At 45.3% G+C, this 12324-nt stretch overlaps 1 protein-coding gene across 1 annotated transcript in view; it reads left to right on the top strand.

The window, feature by feature from the left end:
- LOC109902194 (zinc finger protein 236) overlaps positions 1 to 12324 on the top strand; it is a 104935-nt gene that overhangs the window by 75967 nt on the left and 16644 nt on the right. The window contains exons 21-24 of the mRNA XM_031786537.1: positions 6642 to 6745; positions 7788 to 8186; positions 10159 to 10304; positions 10913 to 11135. Coding sequence (XP_031642397.1) covers positions 6642 to 6745; positions 7788 to 8186; positions 10159 to 10304; positions 10913 to 11135 — 872 coding nt within the window. The remainder of the gene's footprint in view (positions 1 to 6641; positions 6746 to 7787; positions 8187 to 10158; positions 10305 to 10912; positions 11136 to 12324) is intronic.

Below are 12324 nucleotides of genomic sequence, written 5' to 3'. Positions count from 1 at the left end.
TATAGGAATTAGTGGTTTTGGGTGGATTTTTCCTTTAAGGGAGGTAGGTTACCACGGCAACCAGGGCAGTCATGCCGCTCTAGTTGTTCTTTAAAAGTAATTTCCTCAACATCTTAAATAAGCATGCCCCTTTCAAAAAATGTAGAACTAAGAACAGATATAGCCCTTGGTTCACTCCAGACCTGACTGCCCTCGACCAGCACAAAAACATCCTGTGGCGTACTGCCCTTGCATCAAATAGTCCCCACGATGTGCAACTTTTCAGGGAAGCCAGTAACCAATACACGCAGTCAGCCAGGAAAGCAAAGGCTAGCTTTTTCAAACAGAAATTTTTATCCTGTAGCTCTAACTCCAAAAAGTTTTGGGACACTGTAAAGTCCATGGAGAATAATAGCACCTCCTCCCAGCTGGCCACTGCACTGAGGCTAGGTCCACTGCCCTGAGGCTAAATCCATGATAATCGAGAATTTCAATAAGCATTTCTCTACGGCTGGCCATGCTTTCCTCCTTGCAACAGCTCCGCACCCACCCCAGCTACTTGCCCAAGCCTCCCCAGCTTCTCCTTCACCCAAATCCAGATAGCAGATGTTCTGAAAGAGCTGCAAAACCTGGACCCGTACAAATCAGCTGAGCTAGGCAATCTGGACCCTCTCTTTCTAAAATATTACACCGCCATTGTTGCAACCCCTATTACCAGTCTGTTCAACATCTTTCGTATCGTCCGAGATCCCTAAATATTGGAAATCTGCCGCAGTCATCCCCCTCTTCAAAGGGGGTGACACACTAGACCCTAACTATTATAGACCTATATCCATCCTACCCTGCCTTTCTATAGTCTTCGAAAGCCAAGTTAAAAAACAGATCACTGACCATTTCGATCCTTACCTTCTCCGCTGTGCAATCCGGTTTTCGAGCTGGTCACGGGTGCACCTCAGCCACGCTCAAGGTACTAAACGATATCATAACCGCCATCGATAAAAGACAGTACTGTGCAGCCATCTTCATCGACCTGGCCAAGGCTTTCGACTCTGTCAATCACCATATTCTTATCGGCAGACTCAACAGCCTTGGTTTCTCAAATGACTGCCTCACCTGGTTCACCAACTACTTCTCAGACAGAGTTCACTGTGTCAAATCGGAGGGCCTGTTGTCCGGACCTCTAGCAGTCTCTATGAGGGTACCACAGGGTTCAATTCACGGGCCGACTCTTTTCTCTGTATACATCACTGATGTCGCTCTTGCTGCGGGTAATTCCCTGATAAACCTCTATGCAGACGACACCATTCTGTATACATCTGGCCCTTCTTTGAACACTGTGTTAACTAACCTCCAAACAAGCTTCAATGCCATACAACACTCCTTCCGTGGCCTCCAACTGCTCTTAAATGCTAGGAAAACCAAATACATGCTTTTCAACCGTTCGCTGCCTGCACCCGCCCGCCCGACTAGCATCACTGCTCTGGACTGTTCTGAATTAGAATATGTGGACAACTACAAATACCTAGGTGTCTGGCTAGACTGTAAACTCTCCTTCCAGACTCATTAAACATCTCCAATCCAAAATTACATCTAGAATCGGCTTCCTATTTCGCAAAAAAAGCCTCCTTCACTCACGCCGCCAAACATACCCTCGTAAAACTGACCCTTGTAAAAAATCCTTGACTTCGGCGATGTCATTTACAAAATAGCCTCCAACACTACTCAGGAAATTGGATGCAGTCTATCACAGTGCCATCCGTTTTGTCACCAAAACCCCTTTTACCACCCACCACTGCGGCCTGTATGCTCTAGTCAGCTGGCCCTCGCTACATATTCGTCGCCAGACCTACTGGCTCAAGGTCATCTCTAAGTCTATGCTAGGTAAAGTTCTGCTTTATCTCAGCTCACTGGTCACCATAGCAGCACCCACCCACTGGTCACGATAACAACACCCACCCGTAGCACGCGCTCCAGCAGGTGTATCTCACTGGTCATCCCCAAAGCCAACACATCCTTTGGCCGCCTTTTCTTCCAGTTCTCTGCTGCCAAAGACAGGAACGAATTGCAAAAATCGCTGAAGCTGGAGACTTATATTTCCTTCACTAACTTTAAACATCAGCTATCTGAGCAGCTAACCGATCGCTGCAGCTGTACATAATCCATCTGTAAATTGTTTTTATTTACTTTTCTGCTCTTTTGCACACCAGTATTTCTACTTGCACATCACCATCTGCTCATCTATCACTCCAGTGTTAATTTGCTAAATTGTAATTACTTCGCTACTATGGCCTATTTAGTGCCTTACCACCTCATGCCATTTGCACACACTCTATATAGACTTTCTTTTGTTCTATTGTGTTATTGACTGTACGCTTGTTTATTCCATGTGGAACTCTGTGCTGTTGTTTGTGTCGCACTGCTTTGCTTTATCTTGGCCAGGTGGCAGTTGTAAATGAGAACTTGTTCTCAACTAGCTTACCTGGTTAAATAAAGGTGAAATATATATATATATATATATATATATATATATATATATATATATACTGCTCAAAAAAATAAAGGGAACACTAAAATAACACATCCTAGATCTGAATGAATGAAATATTCTTATTACATTTTTTTTTTTAGATAGTTGAATGTGCTGACAACAGAATCACACACAAATAATCAATGGAAATCAAATTTATCAACCCATGGACGTCTGGATTTGGAGTCACACTCAAAATTAAAGTGGAAAACCTACACTACAGGCTGATCCAACTTTGATGTAATGTCCTTAAAACAAGTCAAAATGAGGCTCAGTAGTGTGTTTGGCCTCCACGTGCCTGTATGACCTCCCTACAATGCCTCGGCATGCTCCTGATGAGGTGGCGGATGGTCTCCTGAGGGATCTCCTCCCAGACCTGGACTAAAGCATCCGCCAACTCCTGGACAGTCTGTGGTGCAACGTGGCGTTGGTGGATGGAGCGAGACATGATGTCCCAGATGTGCTCAATTGGATTCAGGTCTGGGGAACGGGCGGGCCAGTCCATAGCATCAATGCCTTCCTCTTGCAGGAACTGCTGACACACTCCATCCACATGAGGTCTAGCATTGTCTTGCATTAGGAGGAACCCAGGGACAACCACACCAGCATATGGTCTCACAAGGGGTCTGAGGATCTCATCTCGGTACCTAATGGCAGTCAGGCTACCTCTGGCCCCCCCAAAAAATGACACCCCACACCATGACTGACCCACCGCCAAACCGGTCATGCTGGAGGATGTTGCAGGCAGCAGAACATTCTCCACGGCGTCTCCAGACTCTGTCATGTCTGTCACACGTGCTCAGTGTGAACCTGCTTTCATCTGTGAAGAGCACAGGGCGCCAGTGGCAAATTTGCCAATCTTGGTGTTCTCTGGCAAATGCCAAACGTCCTGCACGGTATTGGGCTGTTAGCACAACCCCCACCTGTGGACGTCGGGCCCTCATACCACCCTCATGGAGTCTGTTTCTGACCGTTTGAGCAGACACATACACATGTGTGGCCTGCTGGAGGTCATTTTGCAGGGCTATGGCAGTGCTCCTCCTGCTCCTCCTTGCACAAAGGCGGAGGTAGCGGTCCTGCTGCTGGGTTGTTGCCCTCCTACGGCCTCCTCCACATCTCCTGATGTACTGGCCTGTCTCCTGGTAGCGCCTCTATGTTCTGGACACTACGCTGACAGACACAGCAAACCTTCTTGCCACAGCTCGCATTGATGTGCCATCCTGGATGAGCTGTACTACCTGGGTTGTAGACTCTGTCTCATGATACCATGAGTGAAAGCACCGCCAGCATTCAAAAGTGACCAAAACATCAGCCAGGAAGCATAGGAACTGAGAAGTGGTCTGTGGTCACCACCTGCAGAACCACTCCTTTATTGGGGGTGTCTTGCTAATTGCCTATAATTTCCACCTGTTGTCTATTCCATTTGCACAACAGCATGTGAAATTTATTGTCAATCAGTGTTGCTTCCTAAGTGGACAGTTTGATTTCACAGAAGTGTGATTGACTTGGAGTTACATTGTGTTGTTTTAAGTGTTCCCTTTATTTTTTTGAGCAGTGTGTGTGTGTGTATATATATATATATATATATATATATATATATTTATTTATTTATTTATTTTTGAAGCAAACTCTACCATTGAAAAATGCTTGCACTGTGGAGCCCTGACCAAATGACAACGTGGCTGCTGAAATAGACATGGCAGGTGTTCGTTTAGACCCGGGTCCTATTCCCCCTCATGCTCTGACTCTGAGCGACTCAGACTCTCTCTGTGTCTCTGAATATCTTGCTCTTGGATGTTTCCCCCACCACTCTGAGCTCTTTGAGAGGGGCTCCTCTCATGTTCAGGTGCAGTCCAGCCCGTGAGTCCACCTCTACGTCCATCTCCACCTCTCTCTCTCTCCTTCTCATTATTCTGTCATGATTATCTTTCCCAGCGGTTGAAGAGTTACCTTGTCGTTCCAGCCGCCCTCTCCTCCTGGACCTCTCAAAGAGCAATGCCCAGCTCATTGTCTCCCACCCCCCCACGCCCATCCTATATCCCAGAAGAACCCTCCACTACAGAGATTCCAATTACAGGGCCCTGAACAGGCTCCAAACTGCAGCCCTGACCCAACCTCTCTCCCAGAAGAAGAGCCCTCCTCCCAGTCACTACAACAGTTTCTACTGCAGACCTCTGCTCTGAGAGGGGCTCCACAATAGACCCTATCTGAAGTTATTAACACAGCCCACAGCACTCACAGGCTGGCTGTCAGGGTTCGTGTTATTGGGGTGCTTATCACCTGCCAATACACACACACACGTGTTTACTGGGGAGTTCATTCATCAGATCACCACCAAACAAGCTGCTATACAGCCATTTCTTTTTTTATCTCCCCTGTGAACGATTGTCATCGTCAGGCGCTGGAGAAATGAGTTGTTTCCCTCTACATTTCCCTCTTGTTTGGCACTAGTGTTGCACCGGTGTGTGGAGAAATGAGTTGTTTCCCCTCTACATTTCCCTCTTGTTTGGCACTAGTGTTGCACCGGTGTGTGGAGAAATGAGTTGTTTCCCCTCTACATTTCCCTCTTGTTTGGCACTAGTGTTGCACCGGTGTGTGGAGAAATGAGTTGTTTCCCCTCTACATTTCCCTCTTGTTTGGCACTAGTGTTGCACCAGTGTGTGAACAGTGCGTGACAGGCGAAATGTTTCTTAAAGCGTCAATCTGCAGTTCAAACAATAACACAGCGGTTCCCCCTTCGCTGTTTGGGTAAAACTGCTGAGCGATGGGGCTGGAGAAATGTAACCACTCTCAAATTCAAAGAAAGATGTTTGGATGCAAGGACTGGCTATGTATATTGCTAATTTATATTTTAAATCATGTTTTGAGGCTATACAGTGTTTTTAAAATATTTTTTTACAGCTACATTGTTTTACTCCAATGTTTGTAAACAATGTTAGATGTTGCTTTCTGTTGGGGTTCGACAGTTGAACTAAGCTCATGAAGCATGTGATGTTCTTCAAAAATCAATGGGGCATATATAATGGTGGTAGCAATCACAGATTGCCCCTTTAAGGAAGGATGCCTCCGCTTAACATGAGCGGAGCTGAGTGAGGAGAGGCAGGATCTAGTTTGACAGCTGGAATTGTCCCATCGTTTTATGGAGTCATCTTGTAAGAAGAAGAGAAATACTGCTATGAAATGGACAGAGGTGCCATATCAACGGCTCATTTCTTTAGTGCAGTGTTTTCGAGCAGTAACTTTTAGTTCGTGAAATTTCGGTCCATCATTCATTGCAATCCGAGCATAAAATGTTCTGCTAACAAGAGAATAGGTTATACTGGACCATAAAAGTTTGGTTGCAATTAATGGCGAGGAATATTAGATTGGGGTATTAAGATATTAAATAATGAGCTTGTCAGATCTTAAGTAATGATCATTATGGCTTCGTCAAACCCCCCGACCAGCCATAACTCAAGGACATATTGAAGTATTTATGGGATAGGCTTAGCTTTTCATTTCGGAAGCTCTTCAAAAGTAGCCTAATATAATTATCGAGTCACTAAGCCTACCCGAAAACAAGGGGAAATGACAGCAACACCCCGGGGATGGCTGCAACAAAGATGTATTCACTTCATTTCATGGTGCTCTTTTATCAAAACAATAAAGCTGACATGTTTTTGACAAAGACAAGTTACCCCGACAAGCTACCCATTCTAATAGAAAACGTTCTGCTTTGTCAGCAAAAAAAAGTCATAATATAAAAATAAACGTATCCCTGCTCAGGTTATGAGAGGGAGTAAACTAACAATTTTGCTGAGTCAGTGGCCTTGAAACTTGCAGATTCAAATTCAGGAGAGATGACATCCAGGTGTTATTTAATTTCCTGGGAGCCTTGGTAAGCGCAAAGCATGCAAAATTAAAATAGGAAAACATCAGAATGGCCACAGGTGATAAATGCATTGTGTGTTACACTGTATTTTTTTAATGAAAAGAATGTGAACCTTCTTTTAATTCATCTTCTTTTAATTTAACTTCTTTTAATTAATCCTTAGACTCTGAAACTTTCCCTTGACACGCTCTCCATTCTAACAGGAATGTTCACGAGTAACTTTCTCGCTCGCTCTTTCTCTCCTTCCCTCCTCGCTCTCTCTAGACATATCCGGATCCACACAGGAGAGCGTCCTTACAAGTGTGACGAGTGTGGGAAGAACTTCACCGTGAAGTCCACCCTGGACTGCCACATAAAGACCCACACAGGTCAGCGTGCAGTACACAGTGTGTGCTTCCACTCCATCTGATCAGAGGAAACACTGTAGGAGTTAGTTCAAATGCCACCGTGGGAGTAGCGTAGGCTGATCTGTCCCTGTTAATTAGTTTAAGTGATGTTAGGGTTGTTGCTACATTAGCTGCAATATGTTCTCAGAATGGTCCAACTCTGTGGGTGTAGAGTGCATTTTGATCCATGATTTAAGAGTTACATTATGTAAATCAATCAGTAAATGCAGTGAAAGCGGGTCCGTACTCAAAAACAAGAGTTTATCAATTCTTGGACACGTAGTCCTAATTTGTTATAAACAATATTTAAATCGGCCTCATTTGCATGTCTTATCGTCTAACGGCGCAGTGGGGAGTAATTGTGCCCGATGATTTATGGGACGGGGAGTTGTAGGTTTGATCGCCGGCGCAAGATGGCAGCAGAAAAGTTTTGTTATTCAAGGGATATTAGGAGATATCTCCTCACACCTTGTTCTCTTTTGGTAATTACTGTGGTTTGACACTCTGACCCTGGAGCAGACACACTCATTCTCCCTGATTAATGAGAAGGCCCAGACATTTGCTAAGCAGGCCTAATAGTCCCAAGTTATTGTTGAAGAGCTGTGGATCAGTATTCTCTGTAGGGACGTCTGAATTAACTTTTGGAACTGCAGTGATTAGAAAAGTGACTCGTTTCATTGGTACTCTAGGGGAGAAATCGAGGAAAAGGCGTCTTGTTCAGAACGGAGGTGCCAAACGTTCATCAATGGAACAATGACATTCAAACTCTGTTTCAGGACATCATTGGCAAAAGTTTTTTGAGAATAAATATTTTTTTATTGGTTCACATCAATCTAGTCACAATACACATTTATACCTAACACCCAACCCCCACTCCAAACAAACCCCTGGTGGCCCTCACTCGATCCCAGTGATGAGAATCAGTGGTACACAGTAAATCCCCGTTAGGGCTACATACTATAGGGGCAAACAAGAAGAAACCTACCGTTAACAATGCTATCATTCTGTTGTTCTCCCCCTGCAGGTCAGAAGCTGTTCAACTGTCACATGTGCAACACGTCCTTTTCCACCAAAGGGAGTCTGAAAGTCCATATGCGTCTCCACACGGGCTCCAAGCCCTTCAAATGCCCCTTCTGCGAGCTCCGCTTCCGCACCTCAGGCCACCGCAAGACCCACATCCAGTGTCACTACCGGCCCAGCTCAGAGGGTCGGAAGGCCAAGCGAGTGGCATCATCCAGAAGTAACCAGAACCAGCAGCACCCGGCTAACCCAGAGATCCTCCACCCTGTGGGCCTGCTCCAGGCTACCACCACAGACCATAACATCTACCTCCCAGCCAACCAGGTCCTCGCAGGCCAGTTTGACCAGAACCTGCTGCAGCAAGGCCTGGTGGGCCAGGCTATTCTGCCTACCTCCATGTCCGGTAAGGGCCCATTCACTCACTCACATCGGGGTTGGGGGTCAATTCCAATTCAATGAATATATTGAATTGAACATGGGTTCCTCTCCATAAAATGCATTAATACAATTAAATTCCTGACTTGAGTTTAGGTGGAATTCACCGCAACCCTGGCACACACACACACATTCGCACAACTGTCCATTGCCACAAACACATAATTATTTCATTCTTATTGCCAATACTTATTACCCTATGCAAGCCTAGCTCACCCCTTCCACTATTGACATGAAGCATGCACCCAAGTGCTGCTCAGCACAGCAACCATATTTCACCTGAACAGTCCGTCCTAACCTAGTCTACATTCAAACCATAGTTTGAGACTGAGAGGAGAGGTTTGAAGCCTGAGTCCAAGTACAGTCTGTTCTCAGTAGCCAGCCAAGGAAGAGCTGATGACTGGTGTCTGAGACTGCCATCATTGAAATTGTTTGTGGTGAAGAGGAGCACGAGGGGTGTTGTACAAAACAAAGTCATCAGCGATTGGATCGTCTCTAACCAATCAGAGTATCAACGCCAACGGCAATTTTCCAAACTGACGCTTTACACACTTGTGTTCTGGCTCTGGCCCAACCCATTGGTTTCTGGACCAATAAGACGGCCCCGAATGTGTTTCAATTCATGAGGGGTCGAGGAGGCACTCCGATCCAGACTCATTGTGGAGAAGATACTAACGTCCATGGGCGTGGTGTAGTATTTGGCTGGAGCAAGGAGTCTAGGTAGCCAGGCAACGTCTTTCACGCCTGGTTCAAAAGCAAGACCAATGTTCTGCAAATATTTAAAAGCACTTTTCCTGTAGTTTTCCTCATGTGAGTGTAACGGATGTGAAACGGCTAGCTTAGTTAGCGGTGCCCGCTAAATAGCGTTTCAATCAGTGACGTCACTCGCTCTGAGACCTTGAAGTAGTAGTTCCCCTTGCTCTGCAAGGGCAGCGGCTTTTGTGAAGCGATGGGTAAACGATGCTTCGAGGGTGACTGTTGTTGATGTGTGCAGAGGGTCCCTGGTTCGCGCCCGGGTATGGGCGAGGGGATGGTCTAAAGTTATACTGTTACATGAGCCTCATGTCAAATACAAGTTTCCCATCTCATGGAAAATAAATATTTGTTCAATCCAATTTATTAAGACATTCTCAGCTTCAACTACAGTATGACGTATCTGTTAGTTAGATCTACAGACTAGGATGAAATAAGGAGTCTGAAGCAACATTTGTGGAGTCTGAAAAGCATCAACACTTAAGAGTTGAAATGTTTTGTCTGAACTCTGGCTCACTTCACCTCTAATCTGTCGTTTGTTCAAACTGGCAGCGAGGGGGAAGCCATCCAAAAAAGCAGCCATGAAATGAATTCCCCTCACAGCGCTGTTCGAGAATCTAGTAGGGCTTCGAAATGACTTAGAAATGGCTTCCACGCACCGTGCTCATTGCTGGCACACAACTCAGGGTGCTACTGGCAGCCTCTCGCTCGCTCGCATGTAGGCCCCTAGTTCCCTCGAAGATCCCCTGTTGGATGATAAGTTGCTCTGAGCCACTCCTCTTATCTGTTCGAGCAGACGGAAGGCACATTGAGCAAACACAGAAAAATCAGAATTATAACCATTCATTTTTTTATTATGTGAATCTACATTAAATTACATAATTGAAGTTATTTCTCAAAGTCCCACACCTTATACTTTGGTTTATGGTGGGTTTAGAGTCTAGACAGTTGAACTGGGCTCATCATGCATTTGTAAGTGCCATTCTTCCAGAATAGATGGGTGTTTTGTGATTCATTTAAACGATAGAAAATGTCTATAAATATCACAGAATTGGGAGTCTGCTTTTTATAACAGCCCGTTATGTGTTGTGTACAAACTCGATGCCTTAAAATGCAAGTCGAATTATCCAAGCTTGGGACAATAAAGGTCTTCTAATCTAATGGTGTGGTTTGTGATTCTATTGTAGCGGGTGGTGACCTGACAGTGTCTCTGTCGGAGGGTCTGGCTACTCTGGAGGGCATCCACCTCCAGCTCACCTCTGCCAACCTAGTGTGTCCCAACGTCCAGATCTCTGGCATCGACTCCAGCAACATCAACAACATCACACTGCAGGTAATGAGGGGTGTGTGTGTGTGAGTGCTTGTCACTGCCAGTGTTACCTACTTCTCACCCTCTCTTTCCTCTCCTTTGCTCCACCTCTCTTTCTCCCTTTGTTCCCTCTTTTTCATCATCTGTCCTAACTCTCCTCTGCTCCCCTATCTTTCTCTCTTTCTCATTCATCTCTCTTTCTCTCTCTTTTTCTTTCACCTCTTTCTCTCTCTGTCCCTCTCCTCTCTCTCTCTCTATTCACCTCTCTCTCTTTCATCTCTCACTCTCTCTCTTTCACCTCTCTCTCTTCCTCTCTCTCTCTCTTCCTCTCTTTCACCTCTCTCTCTCTCTCTCTCCCTCTCTCTTTCATCTCTCTTTCGCTCTCTCTCTCTTTCATCTCTCTTTCTCTCTCTCTTTCTCTCTCTCTTTCATCTCTTTCTCCCTCTCTCTCTCTGTTTCATCTCTTTCTTTCTCTCTATTCACCTCTCTCTTTCTCTCTATTCACCTCTCTCTCTTTCTCTCTATTCACCTCTCTCTCTCTCTCTCTCTCTCTCTCTCTTTCTCTTTCTCTCTCTCTCTCCCTCCCACCCCTCTCTTGTGTTGACTCATTGGTATTCTCCCATCCCCTCCAGATTGACCCAGCCATCCTCCAGCAGGGAGGTCTCCTCTCCCATGCCCTGACAGGAGACGGAAGCCTGACCAGCCACCCTGGTGCCCACCTCATGGCCACGGGAGACCCCTCGGCGTCCAGCTCCAATGTGGTCCTGCACCCGCTCACCAGCCTGGCTCTGCACCCCCCCGCTATCGGCCCCGGCCACATCACCATGGGCAGCCTTGGCGAGCACGACATCACAGGTGCATGGTGGTCCCGTCTTCACCCCGGAATTTCGCATTTCTGTTCCTATACTAACATGATCCCTCAGGAGAATTGAAGTTCCCTCTGAAAGTTTACTTGTGTTATCAAATCAAATTCAAATCAAATGTATTTATATAGCCCTTACATCAGCTGATATATCAAAGTGCTGTACAGAAACCCAGCCTAAAACCCCAAACAGCAAGCAATGCAGGTGTAGAAGCACGGTGGCTAGGAAAAACTCCCTAGAAAGGCCAAAACCTAGGAAGAAACCTAAAGAGGAACCAGGCTATGAGGGGTGGCCAGTCCTCTTCTGGCTGTGCCGGGTGGAGATTATAACAGAACATGGCCAAGATGTTCAAATGTTTATAAATGACCAGCAGGGTCAAATAATAATAATCACAGTAGATGTCGAGGGTGCAGCAAGTCAGCACCTCAAGAGTAAATGTCAGTTGGTTATGTTTATTAGTTTATTAGTCCATTACAATCCCAAAGCATTGTGCATGTTAGCATTCACGTTTTTCAAGATGGAGCATTTTCTGTTCAAAGCTGAAACTGTAGTGCCTTTTCGATGTACACATTTTCTTCTCCTCAATTGACCTGTTCCCTCAACAGATGTCAAATAAAATGTATGCAACACAGGCGCATGGTGCTCCCGTCTTCTCCCCCATACCTCTCATATGCATTCCTATACTAACATTGACCACGTTTACATGCGCACTGTGTTCCAGATAGTAGTTCATATCCCGCTTAAAGTCTTATCCCTGTAACCATGAATAAACAGAATGTTCCTCATTTAAGGTCATATGGGTTAAATGGAATAGTAACTGAAATATGGACACTGACTTTGGCTTCTAACCTTTCACACGTAGCATAATATCATTTTAAATGCTGCAGAATGTGGCGTTTCTGGCAAAGAAATTATACTTCACACGTGTGAAGAAAGAAATTTGAAAGAAATTTGAATTCTTTCTTTCGGCATCTCTTGAGAAAACGTGACTGCGCGTGTTATATTTGACACGGTTATGCAAGCAGGACAAACAGAAGTCTTTACATAAATGTGTTTCGTCATTTTCTCAGCTTTTAATTTCCTTAAAATTGGTCAAACTGATAACATTTTGACATTTTGCTGGACATTTAGGACTGTTTTGGAGTTGTTGCGTTTTCTGCCCGGTCCCTAAACGAAACCGA

The sequence above is a fragment of the Oncorhynchus kisutch genome, linkage group LG13 (genome assembly GCF_002021735.2).
Source record: "Oncorhynchus kisutch isolate 150728-3 linkage group LG13, Okis_V2, whole genome shotgun sequence".
NCBI classification, from domain to species: Eukaryota; Metazoa; Chordata; class Actinopteri; order Salmoniformes; family Salmonidae; genus Oncorhynchus; species Oncorhynchus kisutch.
Note: the sequence above shows the minus strand (reverse complement) of the source record. Positions and strands in the feature narration are given on the sequence as shown.